At 49.4% G+C, this 25786-nt stretch overlaps 2 protein-coding genes across 2 annotated transcripts; one reads left to right on the forward strand and one right to left on the reverse strand.

Annotated features, from left to right (window-relative positions):
* The first annotated feature begins 278 nt into the window (after positions 1-278).
* On the forward strand, positions 279-13930 carry RAB1A (RAB1A, member RAS oncogene family). The gene is made up of 6 exons (XM_036381298.1): positions 279-664; positions 6826-6898; positions 8956-9051; positions 10393-10488; positions 11490-11621; positions 11884-13930. The coding sequence occupies exons 1-6, from the start codon at positions 279-281 to the stop codon at positions 12079-12081; spliced, it is 981 nt and encodes a 326-aa protein (XP_036237191.1). The 3' UTR covers positions 12082-13930.
* Positions 13931-14806: 876 nt separating this feature from the next.
* Positions 14807-24108, reverse strand: CEP68 (centrosomal protein 68). Its single transcript, XM_054514446.1, is given in 9 exon segments — positions 14807-15175; positions 15875-15901; positions 15903-16030; positions 16500-16596; positions 16812-16934; positions 18023-18172; positions 18174-19475; positions 19996-20421; positions 23978-24108. Coding segments are annotated over 8 exon segments (2370 nt in total). The 5' UTR covers positions 20377-20421; positions 23978-24108; the 3' UTR covers positions 14807-15013.
* Between the last annotated feature and the right edge of the window lie 1678 nt (positions 24109-25786).

The following is a 25786-nucleotide window of genomic DNA, read 5'->3' on the forward strand; positions in this document are numbered from 1 at the left end:
GATGGAGCCGGGATGGAGCCGGGGATGGAACCCGGGATGGAGCCGGGGATGGAGCCCTGGGATGAGCCGGGGATGGAGCCTGGGCGCGGCCTGCCGGCCCGGCCCGGCCCCGCCTCGCGCGCCGAGACCCCTCCCCCACCCCGCCCGCGCGCTGACTCGCCCGAGCTGCCACGTCTGCCCGCTGACGTCACCCCCGGCCGGTGCCTCCCGGCCAATCAGCGACGTTGGCCGCCGCTCCGAGCCGACGGGGCCGAGGGAAGAAAGGCTGGCTATCGCGCATGCGCCGCTGCCGCCCCGGCAGCCGCCGGGAGAACGAGTCCACAGGAGGGGGCGCGGCCGGGAGGAGGCGGCTGCGCGGACTCGGTTTCCCGTCGCACCCCTCGGCCGCCCCCCGGCCATGTAAGCGCTGCTCGGCGAGCGGCCGCCCCGTTTCCTGGTCGGGCTCCGGCGGCCATTTTGGGCTGAGGCGCAGCGCGGAGGCCGCGGAACGGGCGCGGGCGGACGGGCCGAGCCGAGCGCCGGGCGATCGCGGCTCCCTCGGACCAGCGCACCGCGGAGCGCCTGCCTCGGCGGCGGGAGGTGCCGCCGCACCGCCCCCTCACAGCGCGCTCGCCGTCCCTCGGGCCGCGGGCCCCACGGACATGTCCAGCATGAACCCCGAATAGTGAGTGCGGGACGGGGCGGCCCCGGGGCCGCGCTGGGGGCGCCGCGCGGCGCGGGGGGACCGCGCTGGGCCCGCGAGTCCGAAGACCGAGCCCCCCCCCCCCCCCTCCCCCCCCCGGTCCCCGCGGAGCCGCGCCCGGGCCCGAGCGGCGGCGGGGGAGGAGGAGGAGGAGGAGGGTGGGGGGGCGGGAGGCAGCGCGGTCGCCCAGGGGTGGGTCCGGGGGGGGAATAGGGTCCCTGCGGGGAACCGGCATCTGCCGCCCCGGCAGCGCCGTGGGGCGCAGCCGCGACGATTTTCCCGAACCTCGGGAAGGCACAGTGGGGCCTTGACTCCAACAAGTGACCGGGGGGACACCGGCGTCCCGTGAAAGCCGATCCCCCGGCCGGTGGCGGCTCCGTAGCCAGGGGTCCACCCTTCGCTTTAGCTGCAAGTCATGTGTGTGTCACATGGCTCTTGCAAAACACTTCTTGCCTATGTAGATTTTGCAACGCTGTGACTTGATAATAGAACGCTCTTGGGGCTGTTTCCAGCTGAAATAGCACTTGCTTAGAAAGCCTGGTCATGACACGAGGGGGTTTTGGGAGGGTCGTTGTGTGAGTATGGCCGTTTTCTTTAGTTGGCCTGCTCGGGAGTTGGGCTGTCTGAGCTCTGTTCCCAGGGGTTGTCTCTTCTCGAAACTCGGGGAGCTGTGTCCTGGTCACCAGGCTGTCGGGAACAATAAACTTTATTTTGTTCAAGACTTTCTTGTGTGAGTTAGAGGAAGGACTTAAGCTTAATTTAGAAAGTTAAAAAAGTCAGCTGCTGTGTTTCCAACCCTTCAGCCTTGTAGGGTGTGTTTAGGATCCTTTCACTGTGTTTAGGATCCTTTCACTGATGCTGGCTTTGCTGGCACCCCAGTTTGGGGTGGTGAAGCCACTGTCACATCTGATGCCACTGGAGTGGCTCTGGTACTAAAATCCACGTGTGGTGTGACGTTGCTGCTCTGGATATCCATGGGCGCTGCTCTTGGAAGACACCCGCAATTTTGTCCTCGCAGCTGAGACTCCTGACTTGTGTGGCCATAGCTCCTGTGCTCTCCACTTACGTCAGTGGGGTTGGTTGCAAGCACTCTGAGTCCATGAAAATCACCTGAGGAGCAAACAAGTAGTCATCGGCTAGTGAGGGAGTTGGTGACACCCAGGAGGTACAGCCAGGAACTCGAGTTACATCTTGGCAAGATGACATCACAAACTTGCTCCTGTAGCTTTGGAAGACACCAGAACAGTAACTGGAGGTGGGAATTGGATGAAAACTCAACAAACTGCTGGTGCCCCATGGTCCTAATGGCTCTCAAGAGTTAAATTTATCTTGCAGACTGTTGAGTTCTGTAGTGGGAAAGCTGCCTGCAGAGTGTTAGGCCACTAAGAGAAATGAGTTGGAGGGGGTTTTTACCATAGATTTTTTTTGCCTTTCTTGCAGTCCATCAGCCCTCTAGTCTGATGCAGAGGGTGGTTCCCTGCAGTGAGGTACTGAGTGCTGAGGTCAGTGTTTTCAGAGAGACTCATTCTCCGTGAAGAGTGCTTGGTCCTGGTGGTGAGCACAGCTGAGTTCTTGAAAGTGAAACAAAGAGGAAAAGCTGGAGTTGGAGATTAACTCGAAGTGTTAAATTGCCACTTCCTGAGAGGGTGGTGTCAGCAGGATGAGGGGAGGAGATGGAAAGGGTGTGGTGAGAGGGACAGAAAATACCTGTCACTGTGATGTGTGTACTTAGATCCCTGTTAAAACAGGAATAAAATTTAAGGGATTATGACATTGCTGCTTCTGTTCCCTGTAAATAGATACGTCCATTTACCCTCTCAGAAGTGCCTTGCCTATAATGTAAGACGTTCTCACTTCCCTATCACAGCTTCAGATCAGGCTGCAGCCCCAAATCCTCTTTCCTGGGCCAGAACTCAATCAGAAGTCAGTGGGATAGCTAGTTCAAATTTCTAACTAAAGACCTACTTCCTTCAGCTTTCCTGATAAAGTTAGAGGGTTAGGTCCTGCTCATGCAAAGGTTTGAAGGGGAGTTCTGCTTCTGAGAGCTTCCTTGGAGCTTCAGGGCTGTGGGACAGCCAAGTGGACTGTTAGTTTTTAGATATAGTGAAGAAGCTGAAGAGGGGTGGATGCAATTCTAAAATTAGTTTGGAAGCTAAATTCTGAAAACATCTGCCCACCCAGCACTGGGATGTGTTCCCTGTGTTCCTCCCTCCCTGCCGGTGTTTGAGTGAGCAGAATGTCAATATTGACTCTGTTGTGACTAGATCGTGTCAGGTTCAGCATTTCCTGCCCTTCTGCGGCTTGCATGTAGCATAAACATTCTGGGGGGTGCCTGGTCAGAGCAGCCAAGTGGGATCAGGAGTTAATCTTGATCAGATCAGAGTTCTGCCTGGACCTTGTTCTAGATACCTTCCAGCACAGATGAAGAAGCTCAGTGGGTTTTGGAGCACATCTTGGGGGGGATCTTTCTGCATTCTTCAGAAGTGCTTGGGAATACCAGTGAGGTGGTTTCAGTCTTGGCTGATGGTGGTTAGTAGATGACAATTGAGTGACAGCTCCTAGGTTGCTGGAATAATCTGAAAGTGTTTGTGTTCTAACCTTTCTAAGCAGCAATCTGCCATGCAAAGTGGCATCGTGTCTTCTGGATTCTGTTTACTTACACAGACAGTGTAATCAGAGTGACAGTCATGCACCTCTTCAAAATGTCTGGGGTGGTAGAACAAAGAGTGGGGCTTGAGGCTGCTGTGAGTACCTGTTTACAGTAAACCTGCAGCTGACATCAGTGATTAAAGCCAATTCCAGTGGTTCTTGTTGCAGACAGGTGACTACCTAGCCTTGTCTGTTCTGGCATAAAACCTTCCTGGCATTTAAAAAATCCCCACATGCCTCCTTATATAAATTAGATAAACAGCACTATCTTAGAGGCCCACAGGTCCCTTGTTCCACACAGCTTTGGCCAGGTCTTTCCTCAGCTTGATTTGGAGATGCCTTTTTTTTTTCTTTTTTGGCAAGAGGCAGTTACATTTAACATCTTTGTCCTTTATCTCTCTGGCAAGAGGAAGTTATGGGCCGGATTTGAAAGCCTCACTCTTACTCACCATACCAACCTGCCTTGCTGCACATGCTCTTCCAGTGTGCTCTTGTAAACGACCCAAGTATGACTGGCTTATGTAAATGGTGAGAAATAATTGAATGATTAACCTGAATTCCCACTGTCTCCCAAGGAGCGTGGAGAGGGCTGTGCTGTATAGCTCAGCCAGCTTTTTGAAGGCTCCCTAAACCAGAGGAGCTGATGAATTTTAAGCTTCCAGATTTAAAGAGCAAAATTCAGTGGCTTCAGGAGTGTTTGTGTGGCTCTTCAGGAGTAAATGCCAAATAACACGAGTGGCTTGTTGGATGCATTGCTACAGTTGAACCCCTTTACCCGAATATTCTATTGGTGTAGCTCAGTCTAGAAATAGGCTTCTGCAAAGTTTTATAGCTTTTAAAAATTTTATTTGATTTAAACTGTTGCTGTACCCAAAAGCTGTCTCAAGCATCACACTCTAACAAACTGCACATTTGGTTCTTATGGCCCTAAATAGGCACCTGCTATATTTTAAAAGGTCTTGGGAGCTGTATATTTTAAAACTTTAAGCTGTACTTGGAAAGGAAGGCACTACAATATTGGAATATGGATTGTTCTAAAAAGTTAAAACCCTAAGTTCCCAGAGTCTTACTTACACTGTTCCCAAACTGATGAAAGTCTTCCCACCAAAATTAGGTTTTTGTGACACAACACCTGTTCCTAAGGTCAGAGACAGAGCTAACTCAGTAAAGGCTGTTTCCAGCTGTGCACCTGGTGCTGGCCCTGGTTTTGGTGGGGCTGAGGCAGGTGGCTTAAGACCACTGTATGTCTCTATGATTCTGGAAATACTGCAGCCCAAAGTGAGGGGACAGCTAAATAGCAAAGATACCAGATCCAGTGTTTAAGGCTTCTGAGGTCTCATTGTGTTAGCCTAACATTTGTTCTGCGTACCCACTGTTACTGTTCTTGTTTGCTGCTGAAGGGTGAGAGATCTAATGGGTACCTTTGGCTGGGAGCTGCTCTTAGCAAGAGGAGTAGCAGAGGAAGAGAAGTTTTCATGTTTGGGGCCTGGGGAAACCTGGATTACTCTTGGAAGCAAGTGGAAGTTTTTAAGAGGATCTCAGACCCACAGCTGAAGCCTTACCTCTATCAGGAAGGAGTTACTTTTTTTCAATTGATTTTACTGAAGGCCATACAGTGCTAATATTCTTGTTTTAATATTCTCAAGGATATTATAACATGCTACAAGCTGTAAGTAATAATTCGACTTCAGGGTTGCTGAAAATTCTGTGTTTGTAGGGAACTGAGCGAGACAAACTTCCTGCTGGAGTGGAAGGAGCTGAGTGAAAGCTGAGGCACAGTGGTGGGGAAGAAGGCAAGGCAAGGTGTAACAGTGGAGCAGATCCTGGAGCCCTCATACTTTGCTTTGCTCTCCAGGTTACAGAGTTTCTCCTGCTCTTGGGGAACAAACTATTACTGGGGTGAGAAGTTTTCTGGTCTGTAGAAGTGCTTCAGCCAACTCAAAGCTACTGAGATGTGTGGGTTGTGGGGTGATGTACCTTAGGTCCCCTGAACAGTTTGGGCTAGTTGTCATTCTCCTAAAGCCATCTTGCCTTCTGCTAGTACATGACTTGACAGGTGGAGTGGTGAATTCTGTGACTGTAAACTGCTAGGTATCCTTTGACTTTTTTTTTCATCCCTTTAGTGCTTTTAGCTGTACATTTTTAAGGATTGGGTTATTAGTTGCTACATTTAGCACTTCTGACTCCTCTCTAGTCTTGGCAGAAGTGCTGCAGAGACTGGAGGTTCCAGCTGGGTGTGTTCTGCAGCCTGGGCCCAGCCAGGTGAGGGGCACTTGAGCAGAGGAGTGGTGAGAAGCTGGGGTTGGCCATCTGCTGGGCTGTTATCAGCTGGGGATGGATGCAGTTTCCTGGCTGGATTCCTGCCAGCCAGAGGCAGTGGTGATTCTTGGGAATAATAGATGGGACAGTGGACTTCAGGCACTCCACATATCTTTAATCTTTACCTCTCCTTGCTTAAGTGGACATAAAAATATGGCTGTTGTGGTTAAGTGAGAAGAGGACTTTGTCCTGGGCCATTACAGGGCCAAAGAGTTGTCAACTGAGAATGAGTTAGTGTAGTACTTGAGAAGCAAAATAACTTGTGTAAGTGGTGGGTTGTTATTTTTCTATGTTACTTGCTCTATAGCATGAAATTTCCCCATTAGTCTTAGGACTAACACAAAACCTCAGATTTTGCCAACAGTGAAATCTTCTCTACTCTTTGAAGTGTAAATATAGGCTGGTCGGTGACTCTGTGCTTATTCTTTAATGTTGGGAAAACTCAGCATTAAGCACAAGATTTGTCAATTCTTCCAGTGTATCTTGAGAATTACTAATACCACACCTGACATCCCCCAGAGATGTATCCTCCTCTGGAAATGACTTGAGCTTTGCTTTAATTCCTGGAAGGCAGGTGTGGTATTGGTCACCGCTCATAGTCTGTTGTGGAAGGTGGGTATTCAGTTGTGCTGTTGCATTCTGCTGGAACTAAATATGAGTAACTTGAACTGAGGAAAGAAATGGCTACATTTGGCAGCTCCCTGGTGTTGGTGAAGCTGGGCAGTGGAATCAAACCTCTGAGTCCAGAGAAGCAAAGATAATGGCCCTGGAGGGCAGCAGGCTGTTACCAGCACCTGTGTGTTACCCGAGTTCCTCAGCCAGACAGGGGCACTTGCATTCAGTTGCAGGCATGGTTTTCATCTCAGCTAGACCACAAAGGCTGAGGTAGGACTGTGCTACTCCTGCTGATAGTCCCTCTCTTATCCTCAGAGTAACTTCCCAGGGAGCCACAGTTCCACACAACAATGCTATGCTCAGAGTATCTACCTCACACTTCCCTTACCGAATAAACTGTGAATTTCTAAACTGAGTAGAGGAGCTTGGAGTTGTAGGTGATTTCCCTAGCAGTGAATTAATTTACCCATCCCAAAAGTCATAATATACTGGCTGTAAGGAACTTCTTTCTTGACAGTGTTTTTCATTAAGTGACCTAATTTTTTTTTTTCCTTCTGCAGTGACTATTTATTCAAGCTACTTCTGATTGGAGACTCCGGTGTTGGGAAATCTTGCCTTCTACTTAGGTTTGCAGTAAGTGATCATGCTTGGAAACTGTGTAAAAGAGGTACTTAGCAAGAGCTTCCCTTCAGGTAGCAGGGCTGATGTCTGACAGGACTGGTAATACCCTAGAATAAGTATAGTATTGCAAACTCCTCCTGTCTTTTAAATTTGTGTCTATCTGATGTAATTGTTTCACTAAATTGGAAAGAAATAATATCAATGATATGTCCAGCTAAGATTAATTCTAATTTTCCTGTTACTTGAGAATGAGGTACCTTAATTTAACTTCCATCATTACAGTAGTGGTAGAATGCTGAGGATGGAAGGAATTCTGGGGGTGTGCCCTTAGGCATGAGGAGTACAGACCTTGATCAGTTAATACTTGATAAGAACATTTCAAGCAGATGAAGTTTGATATCTGCAGTAAAAAGACCTACCAGTTGTTTAGTCAGAGAAGTAATGTAAATAATATTCTAGGAATAATAAGGCCTTCTGCTTTCTATAGTGAATGTTAAAATTGCTGGTGAGCTGTTCTGGCTCTAGTTTTCCTGTCAGCAAGAAAATGTAAAATGGGTTTGATAGCTCTTAGTAGAAAAAGCTGAAGTCCAGTGAACTTCTTATCTCTGTCTGTGCCAAAGGTCAGCTTTACGTGTCCCTGGGAGGACAGGAAGGGAAGCAGGATATGAGGCATGAACTTAGAAACTTGAGGGTGGCACTACTGCAAGATGATGGCTTTGTTTTCACAGCCTGAGCAGTTCCTCTGGGCACCTCTGGAACGAGCCTGTTGTACCTGGTATTATTAATGTGAATTAATAATTGGTGTGTACAAACAGCCTCAGTTAAAGCCATTATGGCTGATGTTGGTAGCAGTACAAATAGTAGGAGGATGTCACCTGCTCTGCTCACAGGATGGAGGCAGTGGGTTGGAAGTGACACCACAGCTGGAGCAGTACTCCCAGAGTGGTCTAACCTGCTTCTCTTGCAGATACTTTTGAATTAATTTTGGCTTCATGTGAATAATCCAACTTTTATTTTTTGATAGCTAGCTTAAGTTTGTGCTCTGTTATCTGATGTTTCTGCAGCTGAGTAGCCTTTTGTTTTTGAGATGAGTTTTTCCAACGAAACTGTTTTACCCTGACATAAGGAATTACCACAGCATACCACACCTGTGTTTTCTTGCTGCTGTAGGTTAAACTTCTTCAGGCTTTTCAGACATACCCTTTGGAGTATTGAAATGCTAAGGAAACAAATGTCATGTCATTCTGAAAGGCTTAATACTTTATTCTTACTTGGATATGTTACCTAAGATGTCTTCCATTCACAGCCCAGAGGAATCCCTTGCTTTTTCTGATACCTACTGGTTGCATAAAGCCTTTTGTGGTACATTGTATGTGAAGTTCTACCCTTTGGGTACTTTAGGAGTAGAAACCTCCTTCATGCTGACAAGCTGACAGTCACTAGAAGGTAGCAAAGACTGACCCAGCAGTTTCTGTGTGCCTTAAGGCCTGTTGGAGATTGCAGTCAGGTCCCTGCAAGCTGCTGAGGCAGTGCTTTCCCTCCTGTATCGACACAGGCTGCAGAGCAGAGGCCTCAGCAGGAGCACTCCAGCTGTAACTCTAACCTGCCTTAGCAACCAGCTGCAGCAGCAGAGGATCTGACACTCATGTGTGACTGAGACAGAGCCTCTGACTTGTTCTAGGTAGCTGCTGTGTAACACAGATCAAAAACCATCAAAGGAAAACAAAAATGTGATGTGTTTCAATAACTTGAGTGGCTATTCTAAGTAGCTCTTCAGTTTGCCACCATGAGCAAAGACTGTTTTTTACACTGCAGCTCACAGGGACTTGACAGTACAGGATTTCCAGAAAAGAGGCTTTTTTTGACTGGTTCTGATTGGTGCTTTTAAAAGCTGCAGAATTTTTGAAAAGTAAATACTTGGTGGAAATGCTTGGCCACCTCCTGGACTTTGCCATGAGAGATCAGGCTGGTTTTACAAGGAAATTAAGTATCTTTGATTGGTGCATAATGAAGTATGTGACTGCAGAAGAGGTGCAGCTGCCTTGACTTATGTTCACTCTCTCTCCTAGGATGACACGTACACAGAAAGTTACATCAGCACGATTGGTGTGGACTTCAAAATCAGAACTATAGAACTAGATGGAAAAACAATCAAGCTTCAGATAGTAAGTAGTATTTCTCAACTCCTGTGTGCTTCAGTCTCTTGGAGCTCGAGTTATATCCACAGCTATTGGTGGTCATTTTGTACTGTAAAACACTTTCAAATACAAGGGATGTTTTCCCTGTTACAAGAGGCGAGGCAGTTTTTTGCAAGACTTACCTGTCTTTAAAGAAGGGTGCTTATTATCAAGGCCATTTGCCTGGAAGAGGAGATTCTGTGCTGAAGTGCTCTCATATCAAAACTGGTGTAGTTCTGCAGTATTTTGCCAGGATTTGTGTAAGTGCAGGAATACCACACAGTTGTCCAGGACGCCTGAATTCCACAGCAGCTGTTACTACCAGGCTGCGCTGTCTTAAGCTGGAAACTGCTTTTGTTAACCTGAATGGAAAAACTGACACAAAGGCTTGTAACTGGCCTGGCTGCCTTAGCACTGGGTGGTGTTTTCTGGTTATGCTTTTGGCCTTTCACTTGGAATAAACAGGGGAAGAGACTTGGCAATTCTTTAATCTTGAAGCACTCTAAAAGGGTGACTGGTGTGATGAAATCTAATATCTGTGCAAGGTCAGACAATCCTTGTCAGCCACTGCTTCCAGCTCAAGCTGAGGCTCTCAGGACTTGAAGGCAATGACTCAGGGATTCAGTGTTGTGGAGCAGAGTCCAGCTTACAGCCAGAAGCTTGAGCTTCCAGTCTCTAATGTAACTGTCCTGAGTACAGAGCAGCCTACTAGGAATGCTGTCACTGCTGAAATCTGTCTGTGAAGTCTGTTTTTAATACACAGCCAGCCCTATTCTTGACACAGCTCCAGGGAGAGAAATGTTTGGGTGAGTCCTGCTCCTGTCCTGGGTGGGAGAAGAAGTCAAGTGCCTTATATCCTTTTGTAACTCTCCCAGCAGGAGAAGGGAATCAAGTTTGGTTTGAGTTGTTGCCTTTAAATACCTTTCCTGAAGCCTGTGTGCCAAGAAAGTTGAAAGGAGTGGTCATGTTAGAGACCTGCAGCTCTCTGACCTTATTCCTAGCAGGTTTAAGTCCTGGCTTGTGTTTGCTCTTCTAACCATTGAACCATGGCTTCTTCATGGGTCAAAACTGCGTAATGTTTTCCCCAGAGAGATCTCTTGACTTCACTTGGCTGAAACCAAACAAATGAGCACTTTAGAAAAGTACGTAGGAAGTGTAATCCTCAGTTAAAATACGCGATCTCCTCGAATCCCGTTTGATGTGTACAGCTTCAGAGCCCCTGCTGTGGCTGTGGTTGGATGGCTGCTCTGCTGAGCCGTGTTTCTGGAAGCTGATGTGGAGCACTGCTCAGCCACGCTGCAGGAGCTGACCCTGTCACTTGTCTTGCAGTGGGACACGGCGGGACAGGAGCGGTTTCGGACTATCACTTCCAGTTACTATAGAGGAGCTCATGGCATCATAGTTGTGTATGATGTTACAGATCAGGTATGTGTTAAACCTGTGCCTGCAGAGTTTCTCCAGGCTGATGAGTAAATCGGGAATTTAACAGCTGGGCACCTCTTAAGGGAGACAGTTCTACAGGCTGTGTTAAGGCTTATCAAGCCAAACATATGTGTTTGCCTCTGGTTTGGCAGAAATAAAACACAGAAATAAAGAGAACAGTGGGATTTGTGGCTCCTAAGCAATTGTATCTTAGGCTTAACCTAAAACTTGGTGAACAGGTAACTAATTGTCCTGTGTGAATACCTCTCACCTTGCCTTTGGTAGCAGGAAATCTGAGTTACTGATGGAAATTGTTGAAAGATTTCTGAATGTACTTGAACTGTGGTCTGCAGTAAAGACTGGCATTTGGAACAGAAAATTGTCAGCCTGGGTGCAAGATACAACTGAGCCAGTGTTTTCTCTGAAGAACTGGTGCAGTTGTTTGAAAGGCACTTGGGAAGTATAGGGTTTCCTGAATTAATAGAAAAAGAACACTTGTGTTCAGTCACTAACTGGAGTATCAATCCAGCATTTCTGGAGTCAGAGGTTGTTCCAGCATATCTGCAACAAGGTGGCTTGCATCTAACACCTGATGCTTAGTAAATACGTGGGATGCATCTGGTTTCAGCTGTGTGCCACATCTCTTATCTCTGCTACAAGAGGAGGAAGAAGAGCCCCAGATGGTAGAAGATGCAGAATATTCAATATATAGAGCAGGGAAAAAATAATAGGGGGAAGAGTGCAGGAAGGGCTGACTGTGTAGGGCTGGGAACAGGAGCTGGATGGCTCCTGTGGTGACCAGCCTGTCCCAGGGCCGTGAGGGGAGTTGGGCAGCATTAGAGAGTCCTCTCCCATGGTTGTGAATCTATCATATGGATCCATCACTTACCCATCACATGGATAAGAGCAGATAAGAGCATACTCTTTCCTGGTCATGACCAAAGGGATAGTGCTGAACTTTCCCCTTCATCAAGGGCCTTGCTTACAGTTCTCTTATCTCGTAGGAGTCTTTCAATAATGTCAAGCAGTGGCTGCAGGAGATAGACCGTTATGCCAGTGAAAACGTCAACAAGTTGTTGGTGGGGAACAAGTGTGATCTGACCACAAAGAAAGTAGTAGACTATACAACAGCAAAGGTATGTCGGGACTCGTGGGTTTGCTTGGCTGAGCCCCTGCTCTGGTTTGTCATGCACAGAGGTCCCAGTGCAGGGAGGTGTCCTGGTGCCACAAATGGGGGCAGTTTAATGACCTCCTGCCCTGCAACTCATCCTGAGACTGGACGTGGGGGGTGTGGGGTGGGATCCAGGAACTTGTGAGTTTATCCAGTGGTGCTCCAGGAAATGAGGTGAGGTATGAACCTGTGTATGAGCTTACTGTTCACTGTTTCTCAATTTGCAGGAATTTGCAGATTCTCTTGGAATTCCATTTTTGGAAACCAGTGCAAAGAATGCCACAAATGTAGAACAGTCTTTCATGACCATGGCTGCCGAGATTAAAAAACGAATGGGCCCGGGAGCGACAGCTGGTGGTGCAGAGAAGTCCAATGTTAAAATTCAGAGCACTCCAGTCAAGCAGTCTAGTGGAGGTTGCTGCTAAAACTTGCCTCCCCCCTTTTGTCTCACAACAATGAATTTGCAATCTGAACCCAAGTGAAAAAAAAAATTTGCCTGAATTGTACTGTATGTAGCTGCACTACAACAGATTCTTACCGTCTCCACAAAGGTCAGAGATTGTAAATGGTCAATACTGACTTTTTTTATTCCCTTGACTCAAGACAGCTAACTTCATTTTCAGAACTGTTTTAAACCTTTGTGTGCTGGTTTATAAACGTGTAATCCTTGTTGCTTTTCCTGATACCAGACTGTTTCCTGTGGTTGGTTAGGATGTATTTTTGTTTTGATGTTTCTATTGGCATGTTTAGATGTCAGGTTTAGTCTTCTGAAGATGAAGTTTAGCCATTTTGTATCAAACAGCACAACAGTGTCTGTCACTTTCCATGCATAAAATTTAGTAAGATATATGTAAGATCTGATTTGCTAGTTCCTTCTTGTAGAATTATAAATGGAGAGATCACACTATCTGATTAATAGTTTCTTCATACTCTGCATATAATTTGTGGCTGCAGAATATTGTAATTTGTTGCACAATATGTAACAAAACTGAAGAAATGTTTAATAAATATTGTACTTATTGGAAGTAATATCAAACTGTATGGTGATAAATATTGTCTTAATTTGTATGGCTAAGGGGGAAATCAGGCTTGCATTGTGCACAAAACAACATATCTGTGTGTGCAGCCATGGCTCTCAGACCTTCCCTGCAACTCACCCAGTGACTGTGGCCCCAAAGCCTGAGCTGTCAGGGTGCTCAAGGCACAAGTGCTGTACCAGAAACACCCAGCCAAGGGTTCATGAGGCATAATGCACTCTGAATGTACAACAATTCCCTAACTTAGTCTTGGAACTTAATTTATTTCTCAAGGACTCTTTGTAGGGAATTGCCATCAGCTTTGCATAGCAGGGGAGAGAACAGTATTTCCCTAACATGAATGATTTCAGCGAAACCTTGAGGAGGTATGACTTTCTACCAGTATATTATGTCTTTTCTATATACTGTTAATTCCATCCTCTTTTAATCAGTACCTTCTGACTTAGTGCAACAGCTTAGCTTCTATTCCCTTCTGCAGTGAGGCACCAGGAGGGTGACATGGGGATAGCAAGGCCCCCACCATACTGTTGCTCAAAGTAGGCGCTTTCTCAATTTGGAACTAACCAGCAGCCAAGAGGTTTTGGATGGTGTGTGATTCTTTGTACAGAGCTAATCAAATCATTAGTGCCTGATGTCTAGCTAAAAGCCACAGGAAAGCTAGCCTATAACACTTCCTATACATGTAAAATTGTTCAGCTTTATCTAAACTCAAATGTTCAGCCTATTCTGTAAATAGTCTCATGTTTGAAAGACCATGTAACATTCCCCTAGTAGTAAATACACCCTGTGATAGTAAAAATATAGCCTAGGTATGTTGTGAGGTATAAACTAAAACTGGTGCAAATATCCTCTGATTTTTTTTTTGGGGGGGGGGGGTGACTTTGGCTAACAGCTTTCTTCAACATAGTTGCATAAATCAACAGGCAATTGTAATACATAAAGTATTGTCATGGTTAAGTTGAACTCTTCCACTTGAGACCTTCACAATAAAGTGATGTGCTTTCTAGTAGAGATGTGCTTGTTGGTATAATTCATTATAAATGTGACCTGGTGCTCCTCAGGAGCAGGAGGAGCAGTGAGTGCTGCTGAGATCAGGAAGTGAAGCAGAAGAAGGTGTGTTGAGGGTAAAACATCTTCCCTGCAGAGAGTGCACAAATGAACTTCAATGTCGAGATGCCTGCTACATACTATCCAAACCAATGTTAATATATACAGTAATAAAAGCATTGCAAAACCAGTTGGGCTACACCAGGTGTTTGGTGGTTCTTTGTTTCCCCCTCAGTCACCAGTGGGTCACTGGGCTGGTCCTGTTCTGTGCTGAAGCCTGGGGTTGTCAGGCTGAGCTGTGTGATGAGGGTAGAGCAGGCCTACAACTCCTGGGAAGAGGCACTGTTGTTTCTTACCTGTGAGCTGAAATATTGAATATTTTTGCCACAATAGGCCAGAAAAATTTGCCCTTCAAGCCAAGGATCTAGAAGATGGGAGAATACCAACCCTCCCCCACAAACCCCAACAATTTGCTGTAACTGCTTCAGTTTAACTTTGCTTTCACCTTCTACTTGTACAGAACAGAAACTTCTCTCTGTTCTGTTCATAGGAATGGGAGGAAATCATCGTGTTCTTGTGCAGAATACATCATTGCCGTTCAGGTTAAAGGTTAATTAAAGCCAAGTACCAACATTCTGTAACTTTTTGGCCACTTACCTTATCCTGCTTCAGAGCTGCCCTTTTTCTGTTGGAGAAAGGGTGTGGAAACCCTTGATGAATGTTCTCAGCAGTGACTTAACTGCAATAGCTGGAAGGGGGGAAGGCTTCACCCCAGGGAACCAGCACAGCACTAACCCAGCTCCTGCCAGCAGCAGGTAGCAACAGGTTACACGGAACCTGGCTCCTCCCTGCCTGAACTTGCTTGTTTATTATTTTATTTGGATTCATTATTACAGCTTTTTGTGTTTATGAATAACAAAATTGAAAGTTAAGTAGGCTCTGCTTCAGCAGGGAGTGGTAATTATAAACAGGCCTTCAGTTTGCTCCCAAGAACCAGAAGGAGTTGCTATTTCTTGGCTTCTCACACCTATTTTTGACGAGCATAAACAAACCATGAGAACAGGGCTATTAAAATCACACGGCTTTACTTAGCAAGCGCATGGCACACTATGGATTGCTCAGTTAAAAAACTGTTCTGATGTTTTGCTAACACAGAACAGTCCACTTCAATAAAAAAGGGAAGCTATTAAAAAAACAAACCAGAAAAGGCCAGCTGTACATTCCTTACACAACTCTGGACATCCCAGCACACCTGCTGTACGGGGCACCTTTCTCAAGCCATGGCACAAACCCACGCTGCAATCAGCCCCGTGGGCAACTGGACACAGATTTTGGCATCTCTGGAGAGGTGATGGAAGTGGTTTGGTGCTTGCTGCAATTCTTCTGAGGCCTCCTGAGATGGGCTAACGCAGCCTAGGTCTGACAGAGGCAGCACCTGAAATAAAATGAGGTGTTTGGTGCTGTGCTTTGCCTGCAGTCTCACAAAGAAAGAAACCCCCACGCTCTATTCCCCCATCTCACCAGTGCAAGAGGGTACAGCTGGGTAGAGGCCAGCAATTCAAAAACCACAACAAACCAAACACTACTTAAGACACTGTTTTTCTCTTCTAAGAGGCTGGCACCACTGAAACGCTTGCCTCCAGTTTTCTTTGAAGGGACATGGTCAAGAAATAAGCAAACAAGTTTTCTAGCCCCTATACCTGAAGTTACTTGCTTCCCTTCCCCACCATTATACCGCAACCAGAGAAAATAAAAAAACAGAATGTATCCCTTCCTCATCTCCCCTGTGCTGTGCAAGGGATCTGGGCAGAGCAGGTGTCTGTGCTGGACCACTGCCATGCCCCAGACCTGAGTGACAGGGACCTGCTTGCCCAGTCCCTGCGGAGCTGCCATCGCTCCCCTCAAGCTCTTGGGTTTCAGCAGCTGGTTCACCCGCACTGCTCTTTCCCTGACAGGGTTAAACACGACGGGGCATCTATTTTGAGTCTCCCTGCTGCCTTCTCAGGCTTTCCAAACAGAATCAAAGAAATAACAATGGAGCCTGATGTTTGGTGTTTGCTAATTTGACAGTTTCTCTTCCTGTGCTTCCTCTCCTCTCTGCCTGCTGCAGCAAGGCTGGTTTGCCCCTGCTTACCCAGGGAGCAGCCGTGTGCTGCACCCCCCTCGTCCTGCCCCGCGTCCTTGCCCCGCACGGGGCCCACAGCAGCCAGGATGGACTTGTACAGGTGCTCTGCGTGGCTTTCGAGCTCTTCCGACTGTTTGGCAATCAGAGCCAGCGTGTCTTTCAGAGCTGGAAAGCAAAAATGCCTGAATGGAGGTGACAGGAATGCAATAATTCAGTGTCTGTCAGAGCTGACAGTTCTGCTCGTCCAGGCAGACTTTGGAAGGAAATCAAGTGTTAAAAATCAATAATGTGGCTGTTCATTCCATCCCCATTGTGATGCAGCATTGGCAGGGGGAGGGGACTGACCCAGAAGGCTCCAGGTTCATCATGAAGATGCAGAAATAGGGGGTCTTAGAGAAAACCTTTGGAACTGTGCAAGAAAGCCCATCCATAACGCAGCACTCGACCTCTAAAACCCCTTTGGTGACTGCAGCTACAGCCCACCCCTTAGAAATCCCTTCTTCCAAATCACCAGAGCAACCACTCTGTGTGTGCTGTGGTGCTGGCCAGGCTGGGTCAGGGATTCTGGGGGGCAGATGCCCTGGCCAGCATCACCTGTGTCCATGAGCAGCCCCACACAAGGGCTCCTCCTCACCTGGTGAATTCGATGCCATGCAGTCCAGGAGAGCTTCTCCCCTCTCCAGCACGCTCTCAGTCAGGCTCCGGTGGTCAGCTACATCCTTCCTGAACTCCTGGCACGGCAAGGAGAAGAGCAGCGTTTCTTAGAAGGGTTTTTGAAACACACACCTGTGGCAGGTTGCCCAGGGAGCAGTTTCCGCCAAGCAGGTTCCAAATTTGGCTTGGGAAACGCAGAGCATCCTGGACCATTCCAGTGATGCCTGGCTTCCCACTCCTTGCTGCCTGCAGCACAGGAGAGGGGAGGAAGCAGAGCAAGGGTGACACCCACCAGGTAGCGGTGCAGCGATGCCAACACGCTCTGGGCATCCGGCGAGGGTGGCACCCAGCTGCCGGTGACATCCACGACAGTGTACAGCCAGTGGATCAGCTCTTCCAGCTGGCAGCAAAACATCTGCTCAACAAAGCATAAAAAAAGGGTCACTGATCTGTTTCTGCAACAGAGACAGTGCAGGGACATGAAGAGGTGAGCCAGTGGTGTTTTGGAAAGCACCTATTCCCTGTTTCTCTCTGACCCTGGAACACAAACATCCCTAAGCTTGGGAAACCAAGAGTCCAATGGGAAAAAGGCAAAAATACCTTAAACTCCTGAACAGTTCCAGCACTCACTGTGTGGCAAGAATTGAGGGCCACCATGAAATGTCTGTGTGGAGAGGTGCTGGAGGCTGGTAGCACCCAGACTGAAGGAGAGGTTGGCCTCCACCGCCTCCCAGCCCAGGAGGTATCCTCATCCTCTTCACCAGAGCCATACAGTTAATTTGCATCTGGTTTCCCCAAGGGATTGTCTCGTTCAATTAAGTGCTTTCATTTATTTTTAAAGCGTCTCGGTAAGGGATTATTTTTGTAAGATGCTGCATGAAACCCAGGGGCCTCTGCTGGCACCAAAATCAGGCTCAAGACCTGTTCCTGCTCTTCAGGAGTTTGCCATAAAGCAGTGCTTTTCCCTGGCATTGCAATTTGGCATGACAAATACAGAGAAGATGCTTTTAAATCAACAGAGTTATTTCCATACCAGAGGAGGAGATGAGTTTGCAGCTATGTGCATGATAACACTCCTGTGCACACAGCCTAGCATCGTTTCCAAATTCATCCCAGCACTGGGGTGGGAAGAAGATGGAGAGGAGGGTGGGAGCACAGTGCTGGGATGAATTTAATAATCCACAAAACAATCAGGAAACCCTTAGGAGTTGCTGCAGCTCCTGCCTCCTGCCCGGTGCAGGACGTGTGGGCTGGGGGACCCAGGTGAGTGCCACATCTCCATCCACTGGCCTGTGACACTGAGCCCCAGGGGAAAGCAAGATGGGCTCTTGCTCCATCAGAAGGAATTATCTGCTCTGGTGAGCCCCCCTGCATAAATTACCACCAGCTGCCAGGCAGGACACATCATGCAGAACGGGAAGCTTTAATTAATCCTGCCATAAAGACAGGCACATTTTATGCAAGATCTTCCCAGAATAAACTTTATTTCTGGTCTCAGCCTACCTTAAGACACTGGATAAGGGACTCGCTCTGCTGGCTCTTCTTTGGATGCCCCTTGACCCGTGGTTCATTCAGGCACATCCCATCCAATGTGTCCCTGAGAGCAGTTGGCAGATGAAGCCTGCAGGGAGGATCCCTGTGGCTCCAGCCTGTACGATTCTGTGTTTTCCCAGCTGGGCTTTCGGGAGCTGCGGTGTTGCCACAGCCCAGCATAACCCTCAATATTCCCTCTGTCATCCCCACCTCTCACTTCTTCAAAAGGAGCCAACCTAGATGAAAGGGGCTCCTTGCTGGTGCTGTGATGTGGAAGGTTATGGTGGTCATGCCCAGGCATCCTTATAGTTAAGGAAAGATTGGACAAAAACTGAGCCAGCCTTTCCAGCTCCTTCAGTCTCGGAGGCAGGGAAAGAAATTCTTCATCAGTCTCCCACTCCTTCCTCAGGGGGAGCACTCCTGTGGTGGGTAAAAACCTACTGGTGCTTTTCACCTGCCCTGCATAGTTTGGGCAGGGGCTTCGTCTGGTATCCCAGCTTCTCCCATCGGCAGCAGGGTGCCCAGGTGGGCTTGGCCCAGATGATTCCACCCTTACATCCTTAGCAAAACTTCTGGAAAGGTGAGAGGAAGAACTCCTTCCAAATGATGCTTTGGCAATAGGTGAAGGTTCAAAGCATGAGACAGCTCCTGAGCAGCCTCTTTTTCCAGGCCTTGGGGTGGAGAATCTCTCTGCAGAGGCCACAAACTCCCGAAGTCCGTTTTCTCTGCTTCCCTGAGCCTGCCCAGCTCGGCCGTAGATGCTGGTGGACCTGGACACGCCCTCAGGAGAAGTAGAAAAGCTGTCCAGACCTATTCCTGAGTCGTGGAGGAAAGGCTCTGGTATCCTTCCCAGCTTGTACCTCGGCTTCAGTGGGTAAGCATAGTCCAGCAAGTCCTCGTACTCCTTGTGGGGGTTCCAGTGGGGTGAGCTGCGGTCCGGCGATGGGGGCAGTGAATCCGGAATGGCACAGGCCCAGTAATCGGCTTGGTAGGAGGAGATCTCCCGGATGCGCCCCACGGAGCTGCGGTAATCGAGCAGAGCGCCGGGGGGCTCCCGCCTCTGCAGGGCCCTGCCTTCCACCCCCCATGAGCAACACAGGTCCTGGGCAGCCGTGGTGGCCGCAGAAGGGACATCCGTGCTGGCAGGCAAGCTTCCGGACGGCTCCTCGGAGGGGCCGTTTCCCTCTGAGGACAGAGCAGAGAGGCTCAGCACGGAGCGGCTCCGCAGGGCACTCTCGGGGCTGGGCGGGGTTTGGGGCCGCAGGAGCTCTGCCGTGGAAGGACACGGGGACTGAGCTCCCAGACTTTGTCTCCGACGGCCACCATGGGCATCATGGCGGCTGCCAGCAGGGACGTTCTCCTCGGCAGAGCTGCGCCGGCTGGGAGGGCTGGACACTGGGTCCCAACCGCCCGAAGCCTTCACCTGCTCAAGGGCGGGACAGAAAAGGAAAGGGAGAGAGAGACATGAGGGAAATGAAGCACAGCATCCAGACAAAAGGGTCCTTTGTGCTGGGATATGGAGATAAAAGCCCAACCCTGGACCTGCCATGAGCTGAGGCTGGAAGTGGAACCCTGTTCCCTCTATGGGATGGCCTGCAGCTGCTCAGAGCAGGGCTTGCTTTTAAGGAAAGGCATCTCAAGGGCCTTTGGAAGCTGCATGGGTCATCCAGCAGCAAGAGGCTTATCTAAAGAGCACTGTCCTGAGCAAGTTCCCAGCTCTGCACTGGCAACTTGGAATGGACGCTACAGCTTGGGTAGGGGAGCCCAAGCCCTTCCCCACCACGTATCTTAGCCTAGACAGGGCACACTCTGTCTGGCAGAGATGGAAAGCCCTTGCTGGGAGAGCCCTGACAAACAAGTCTCCACCTCTCCTGGGACTTCCTGGTGGTGCAGCAACACCTGCAGGTACAAACCCTCTCACCTGCAGGTACAAACCCTCTCACCTGCTGCTCTTCTGAGGAGAGGAACCAGTGGCCAACTCGACAAGGCACAGGGCCACCATCAGCAGCTCTATCCACTAACAACCCTTTCCCTGAGGAGTTTGCTCTTGCTCTGGGAAATGCGGGTGCAGATGCTGAAGACACTTCTGGGCGGCAGCTGGAGCCTCCGTGGATAAGGTCAGTGGCCTTGTGACTGTGTCTGCTCACTGCCACACCCTCTGTCCCTTGCAGGCTGGGCTTGGCTTCCTCTGTCCCCAAAAGCTGGTGCAGGCTCCCTGCCAGCTCCGGGAAGTCCATCTCCGTGTCTGCGCTGTCCCACCTCCCATCGCCCTCGGCCTTCCCGCTCAGGGACTCCTCAGGTGATTTTCCCACATCCACGGCCATCAGCACAGAGCTCCTTCCGCAGGATGATGCTGAGCCTCGGGCTCTCTGGAACACAGAGCAATGGCATCTCAGCGTCCCCCCTTGTCTCCGTGCCAAGAAACTGGGTTTGCCCAATAACAAAGAGCTGAAGCAAGATCGGGGTGAGACCCCAAAATTCATAAAGGAGCATCTTGGTACACCGGGTGGGACAGTGGTAAGAGCAAACCCTCACATCTCAGCAGCATTTTCTGCTTCTGAGGATGCGACACACAGGGAAAATCTCATTCCAGCTCTGGCCATGCCAAGAACAAACATGGGCTTTATACCAGGCACCGGAGTCCTGCAGTGATGGCCAATGTCCCCAACACTTTGTGCCCCATGGGGTCACTGGGCTCGAGTGAGACATCATTAACCAGGACATGAAGCACCTCCTGGCGTGGCTGAGCCCTGAAGGCTGTTGGGGTGGAAAGCTGACTGGTTTCTAAAGATACAAACCCAAAACCTTGAAGCAGAAGCCACCCAGAAGAGAGAAGGAGCTATAAAAAGTCAGAGAGGGAGGTAGGAGGCTGTAAAACTCAAACCTGGAGCTCAGCTCTGCAGCTTCTACCTCAATTCATGAAATTAACTCTTTGGGAAATTAATCAATGGAAATACTTGCACTGACTGCTGCTGCAGGATAACCCGTGAGCCAAATGAAGGAGACCCAACACAGCCTCCTCCAGCAACTCCAGCCCAAACCAAGGTGCTGGCAGCAGAGAAATGTCAGCAGAGTGGTTCTGCTGGTACTTCCCCAGCTGGTGCCAGCAAAGAGACCAGCCAAGGGAGCAACAACAGCAAACTCAACTAAAATGAAATTTAAATTATTAAAAAAAAAAAAAAAAGGCGAGAAAGAATTCCCAAACAATACTTGGAAGTGGGAAACAAGATGATACTCCCTCCCTCCTCCAGCTCTTTTGTCACAGTCTCGTTTTATGATCCACCCCTCCCTCGGACAAGCGGGGTTTTCCCACGGGCACGGGAACAAAGAGCGGCGGGAGGACGCGCCGGGTCTCCAGGGGAGACCAAATCCCCGGCGCAGGCACAGCTGCGGCAGCCCCCGCGGCCGCCCGTGCCCTGCCAGAGCCGGCAGCTGATCCCGCACGGCAGCGGCTGCCCAGGGCACGAGCAGAGCCCCGGCCCGCAGCTGGACCCCCAGTCCACTCCTAAAACTGCTGCCAAAGCCAAAGCAACGCACATCACGGTATCTGAAATGGATTGCACTGCTCTCTTCTGCCCTCGGAAAGGCTGTATCTCCACACAAAGAGGTGGGGTTGTTGTAAAAAATGGCATCAATAAATCTGCCCTTGTTATGTAACTTAACATATATATATATATATATATATATATATATATATATATAAAAGAAAGAAAAGCTTAATAAGGCATCAAAGCTGCCTCTAAAGTTTAAAAGTGAATGTGCTGTAACCAAAAGTCGGCCTCAGGCCAGCTTTATTTTTAAGATGCCACGTTAAATTCAAAGGGATGTGAACATCTTTACCTCCACCAGATTTGGTGGTTTGGGTCAGGTGTCAGCCCAGTAAAAACAACTGTAAAAACCATCAAAGTTTGACCTTAAATCTGAAAAACATGCGTTAAGCAACATAAAATAAAACTTACAGGCCATGACCCATCTGTTATTTTCCTGACTGTGTGGAGGAGGGCAAATATTCTGAAGTTAAGATCATTTGTTATCTTATGGAGGCAGCATGCAGTGATTTACATTTCTGCAATGCCATTGGTCTTTAAAAAAAGAGCAAGTGCTGGTTCACAGGTTCATTAAATCTCCAGAAGCTAATTGGATGCTAAAGAGAAACCAGGAAACCTGCCAATACACAGGAGTGAGAGTAAATCTGCTTACTGCAGGATTTGTAAGGGTATTTAAAGGGACACCAGAGATCTCACTGCATTTTCCAAAGTCTCTAATTCAGGCTGCTGATTTCAATTAACTTCAGAGGCAGCTGGATATCCAAACCACACCCGGACACAAACGAGACGGGGATGTCGCACACACCCCACACACAGAACAATCAGGCAAAAAAGTCATATTTAACAACAAAAAAGTCATATTTAACAACAAAGCGAGAACACTACTGCCACTAAGTGCAACTCCCAGCTACACGAGCGTCTAGCGAAGGAGCTTTCTCACCATTTTCCAACAAGCCCCAAAAAATTCAGAGGTCAGGTTGCCAGTGGCAGCGACGCATCCAGATTAACCCTGGCGACAGGAAGAAGCAATCCCAAATCCTCGGGCAGGACTGAGGAGGGATGCAGGACCACAACTATAGGCACGGTGGAAACTTTCCACTGGCCTCAAAAACACAGGAAAACAGCCCGAACACCCAAGCCCTCCATTGTCTCACAGAAATGATACCCGTGATCGTGGTTTTAGATAACAGAAGACAGTGGGGCTACTTCATTCATTTCAAAGGGAAGGTCCGCGGGGATCTCTCCTGAAAAGCGATCCCTGAGCTGTTTCAGGCTGTCAGAAGGGACCTGCCGGCCAGGGCGCCGCACAAAGGCCGCCGGACAAGGAGGGCTCTGTCCAAGGAGCGGCTCCCGCCGCCCCTGGGATCGCTTGGCTGACGGAATGCACTGAGCGCAGCGGATGCTGATGGAATTTCCGTCTCCCGCCAGCTCCGCTTTGGCTGGGGAGCATTTCTGGGCTTGTTTTGGGGAAAAACCCACACGGCTCTCGCCTCTCAGGCCTGCGGGATTCTGAGGGTTGCTATTTTCTGCTCTTCTCCTAACCCGCTTTCTGTCCGCCGCTGGGAAAAAACGGAAATTAACCAAAAAGACAAGAAGTAAAGGCAAAGAGGCCGAGGAGGCGCCGCACCCGGGGGTGCCGGGGTTCCAAAGGGAACGAGGCCGGGACCCCCGTGATCCCCCCCGGGACCCCCCACGCCGCGCCCCGGCCCTCACTCACCGAGCGCCGGCCCCGCCCCGCCCGCCCCCTCCGCGCCCGCAGCCAATGGCAGCGCCGGGTGCGTCAGCACGCGCGCCCCGCCGCCCGACAGCGAATGGGAGCGGAGCTCGAAGGCGGCCCCGCCCCGCGGCCGGCGCTGACCCCGGCGCGGGAAGGGCGGGAGCGACACGCGCGGCCCCGCCCCCTGACCCGCCCTGGCCCCGCCCCTTGGCCCCGCCGAGCCTGGCCCGGGTCCCGCCGGGCACCGGGAACCTGAGGAGCGTCCCGGGACGCCCTTGAGGAGCTCGTGTCAACAACAGGGTGTTTCCTTGTACCTACCCCCGTATTCACTTTCCCGAGGCGGAGCTGTGCCCCGGCAGCGTCACCGCGCTGCAAACCGACTGAAACGGGCCCTGCGTGGGGCGACTGCCCGCGCTACGGTCAAGGGGTCCCGGTGTCCTCCAGGCACAGCTGTGGGATGCGGTGCCGGTGCAAGGCCTGCCCTAGGGGTGATCCCTGTGGGATGCCGGCCATGCCCTCCCCTCGGGGCAGCTTTCTGGGAAGATCCCCAAGCCACGCTTTAAAGCAGGCTGCTCTGAGGTTTGCACCTGGCCAGACCCTTCCTTGGTGGCTGGAGTGGACATACCCTGACAAGTTCCCACGTCATGCAGAAATACAAACCTTTCTCCTTGTTGGTGTCCATTGGCTGATTCTGGGTTTTGTCCATGTCACCTGCTCCTGGAGATTATTTCTTAGCTAATGCTGTGATTTTCTAGAGGTCAAGTGTCTGATAAAGCGCTTTATGGCCAATATTGTTCCCAGCTTTAGGCCAGGAAGGACCAAAGAGACATCCTGGATTTGCTTATCAGTTTGGCAGCAGGGTGAGGGGAACAGCACAGCTATCCCAAGTCCCTGGCTAGTGCTTTGGTCCTGAGCACACTCCTTGGCCCTGCAGCCTGCTCCAGGCCTGCCATCCCAGTGTTATGGTCCAGATTCCCAGTGGCTCGGAACTGGGTTTATTCTGCTGCACCCACTGGAGCCAGCCCCATTTACATCCAGGAGCTGTTTACATTTTTCTCCCTAGAGAAACACAGTGGGAATATCTTCTCCGGGGCTGCTTCAAGAAGCGGAGCTGTAAGTCTTCAGTAGAACATGGTGGGTGCTCTCAGAAGAACTCACAGTCAGGAAAAATCCAGGATCATCTCTGTTCCTGTGTAGTATTTCTGTATTTGGGGTTTCTTTGATGAATGTTACAGCAAGTCTTCAGGCAGGCTGCACATCCCTCTGCCCCGGATGCACACTTTCTAGAGTTGCCTTTTTATTGGCGTTCACACAGGCAAAGCCCTTGTGAAAGAAAATCCCTGTGAAATGTTGTTTATTGCTCATTCTCCAGGGAGCCGCTTGCCTGCCAGTAGGGGCTGTGCTGATCTCAGGCCTCTGAGTGGAAAAGCAGAAGCAAACACGGATGGGTCATGATTCATCGCCAGGCTGAGCTGTTTTTAGCCAGTTTAAATTCCTCGGGAGCTGCCAGGCATTGTTCTGGGAGCTGAATAGCACCCGGCCCCGGCAGGAAAGGTCTGAGTCCTGTTCCGCCCCCATCAAACAAGTGCCAGGATGTCTGCAGGAACAGCCCAGAAACCTTACCCCTCCCCTTGGCCTTGGGCTGAGTGGGTGTCAATAAACAAGGGGGGAATCAGCTGGTGATCTAAAGGAGAGGTTTCTTAAGAAATTCAGGGGGACAATACCGATTTTCTTCTGCTGGCATCTGGCCATCTTTGTTAGGAACTTTGCTGAAGGGAAACTGGCTTATTTGATCTATAGTAGAGGGTCAACCCAGCCAAACTCCCACCCAAGCTCACTCAAGGCTGGCAAAGAATAACACGGATATTTTCTTGCTGATCTGAGACCTCAGGATTCTTTCAAACTTGGGTTTTTCCAGCAAAGACAATGGATTTCTCTGCACCTGTGGATGCAACAATTCATCAGTAATCTCCATATCTATGACATGAACTAGAGCTTCCTTATGATGATCAGATTTGAAAGCAGTGTACTTCTGATATATGAGAAGTTACCTTTGTGGTGAGAATATGCATGTTTTTTGCACAGAACTGGACCCATCATGAACACCAGCTGTATGTATTCAGAGTTTTAATTTGCCCCTAACTGCAGTGACCTGCAGTTATCCAGCATCTTTGGCACATCAGTGTGTTACTTCTTCTGCCCTGAAGGGTTTCAAGCTACAAGGCAGACAGTCAGCTCTCTGGGATGAAACCTGAAGCCTGGAGGTGCACCATATGTTCTTGCATAGCATCTGCACTATCTTCAGCATCAAATTTCAGTCTCGCAGTGCAAATGTTTGGGATGGAAGAGACATCAGCAAATGCAGGGTTTGGACCTAACCTATCTCTTCCCTAACTGATAACAATATTAATTAGTCTTTGTACAAACTGCTCAGGACTCTGTTTGGGCTGCCTAACCCTTCTTTGAAAA

This window comes from Molothrus ater, chromosome 3, assembly GCF_012460135.2.
Source record: "Molothrus ater isolate BHLD 08-10-18 breed brown headed cowbird chromosome 3, BPBGC_Mater_1.1, whole genome shotgun sequence".
Lineage (NCBI taxonomy): Eukaryota > Metazoa > Chordata > Aves > Passeriformes > Icteridae > Molothrus > Molothrus ater.

Coding starts and splice junctions, on each gene's coding strand:
- RAB1A (XM_036381298.1), top strand. CDS start 279: ATGCGCCGCTGCCGCCCCGGCAGCCGCCGGGAGAACGAGTCCACAGGA. Junction 665..6,825: donor TCCAGCATGAACCCCGAATA/GTGAGTGCGGGA, acceptor TTCCTTCTGCAG/TGACTATTTATTCAAGCTAC. Junction 9,052..10,392: donor AAACAATCAAGCTTCAGATA/GTAAGTAGTATT, acceptor CTTGTCTTGCAG/TGGGACACGGCGGGACAGGA.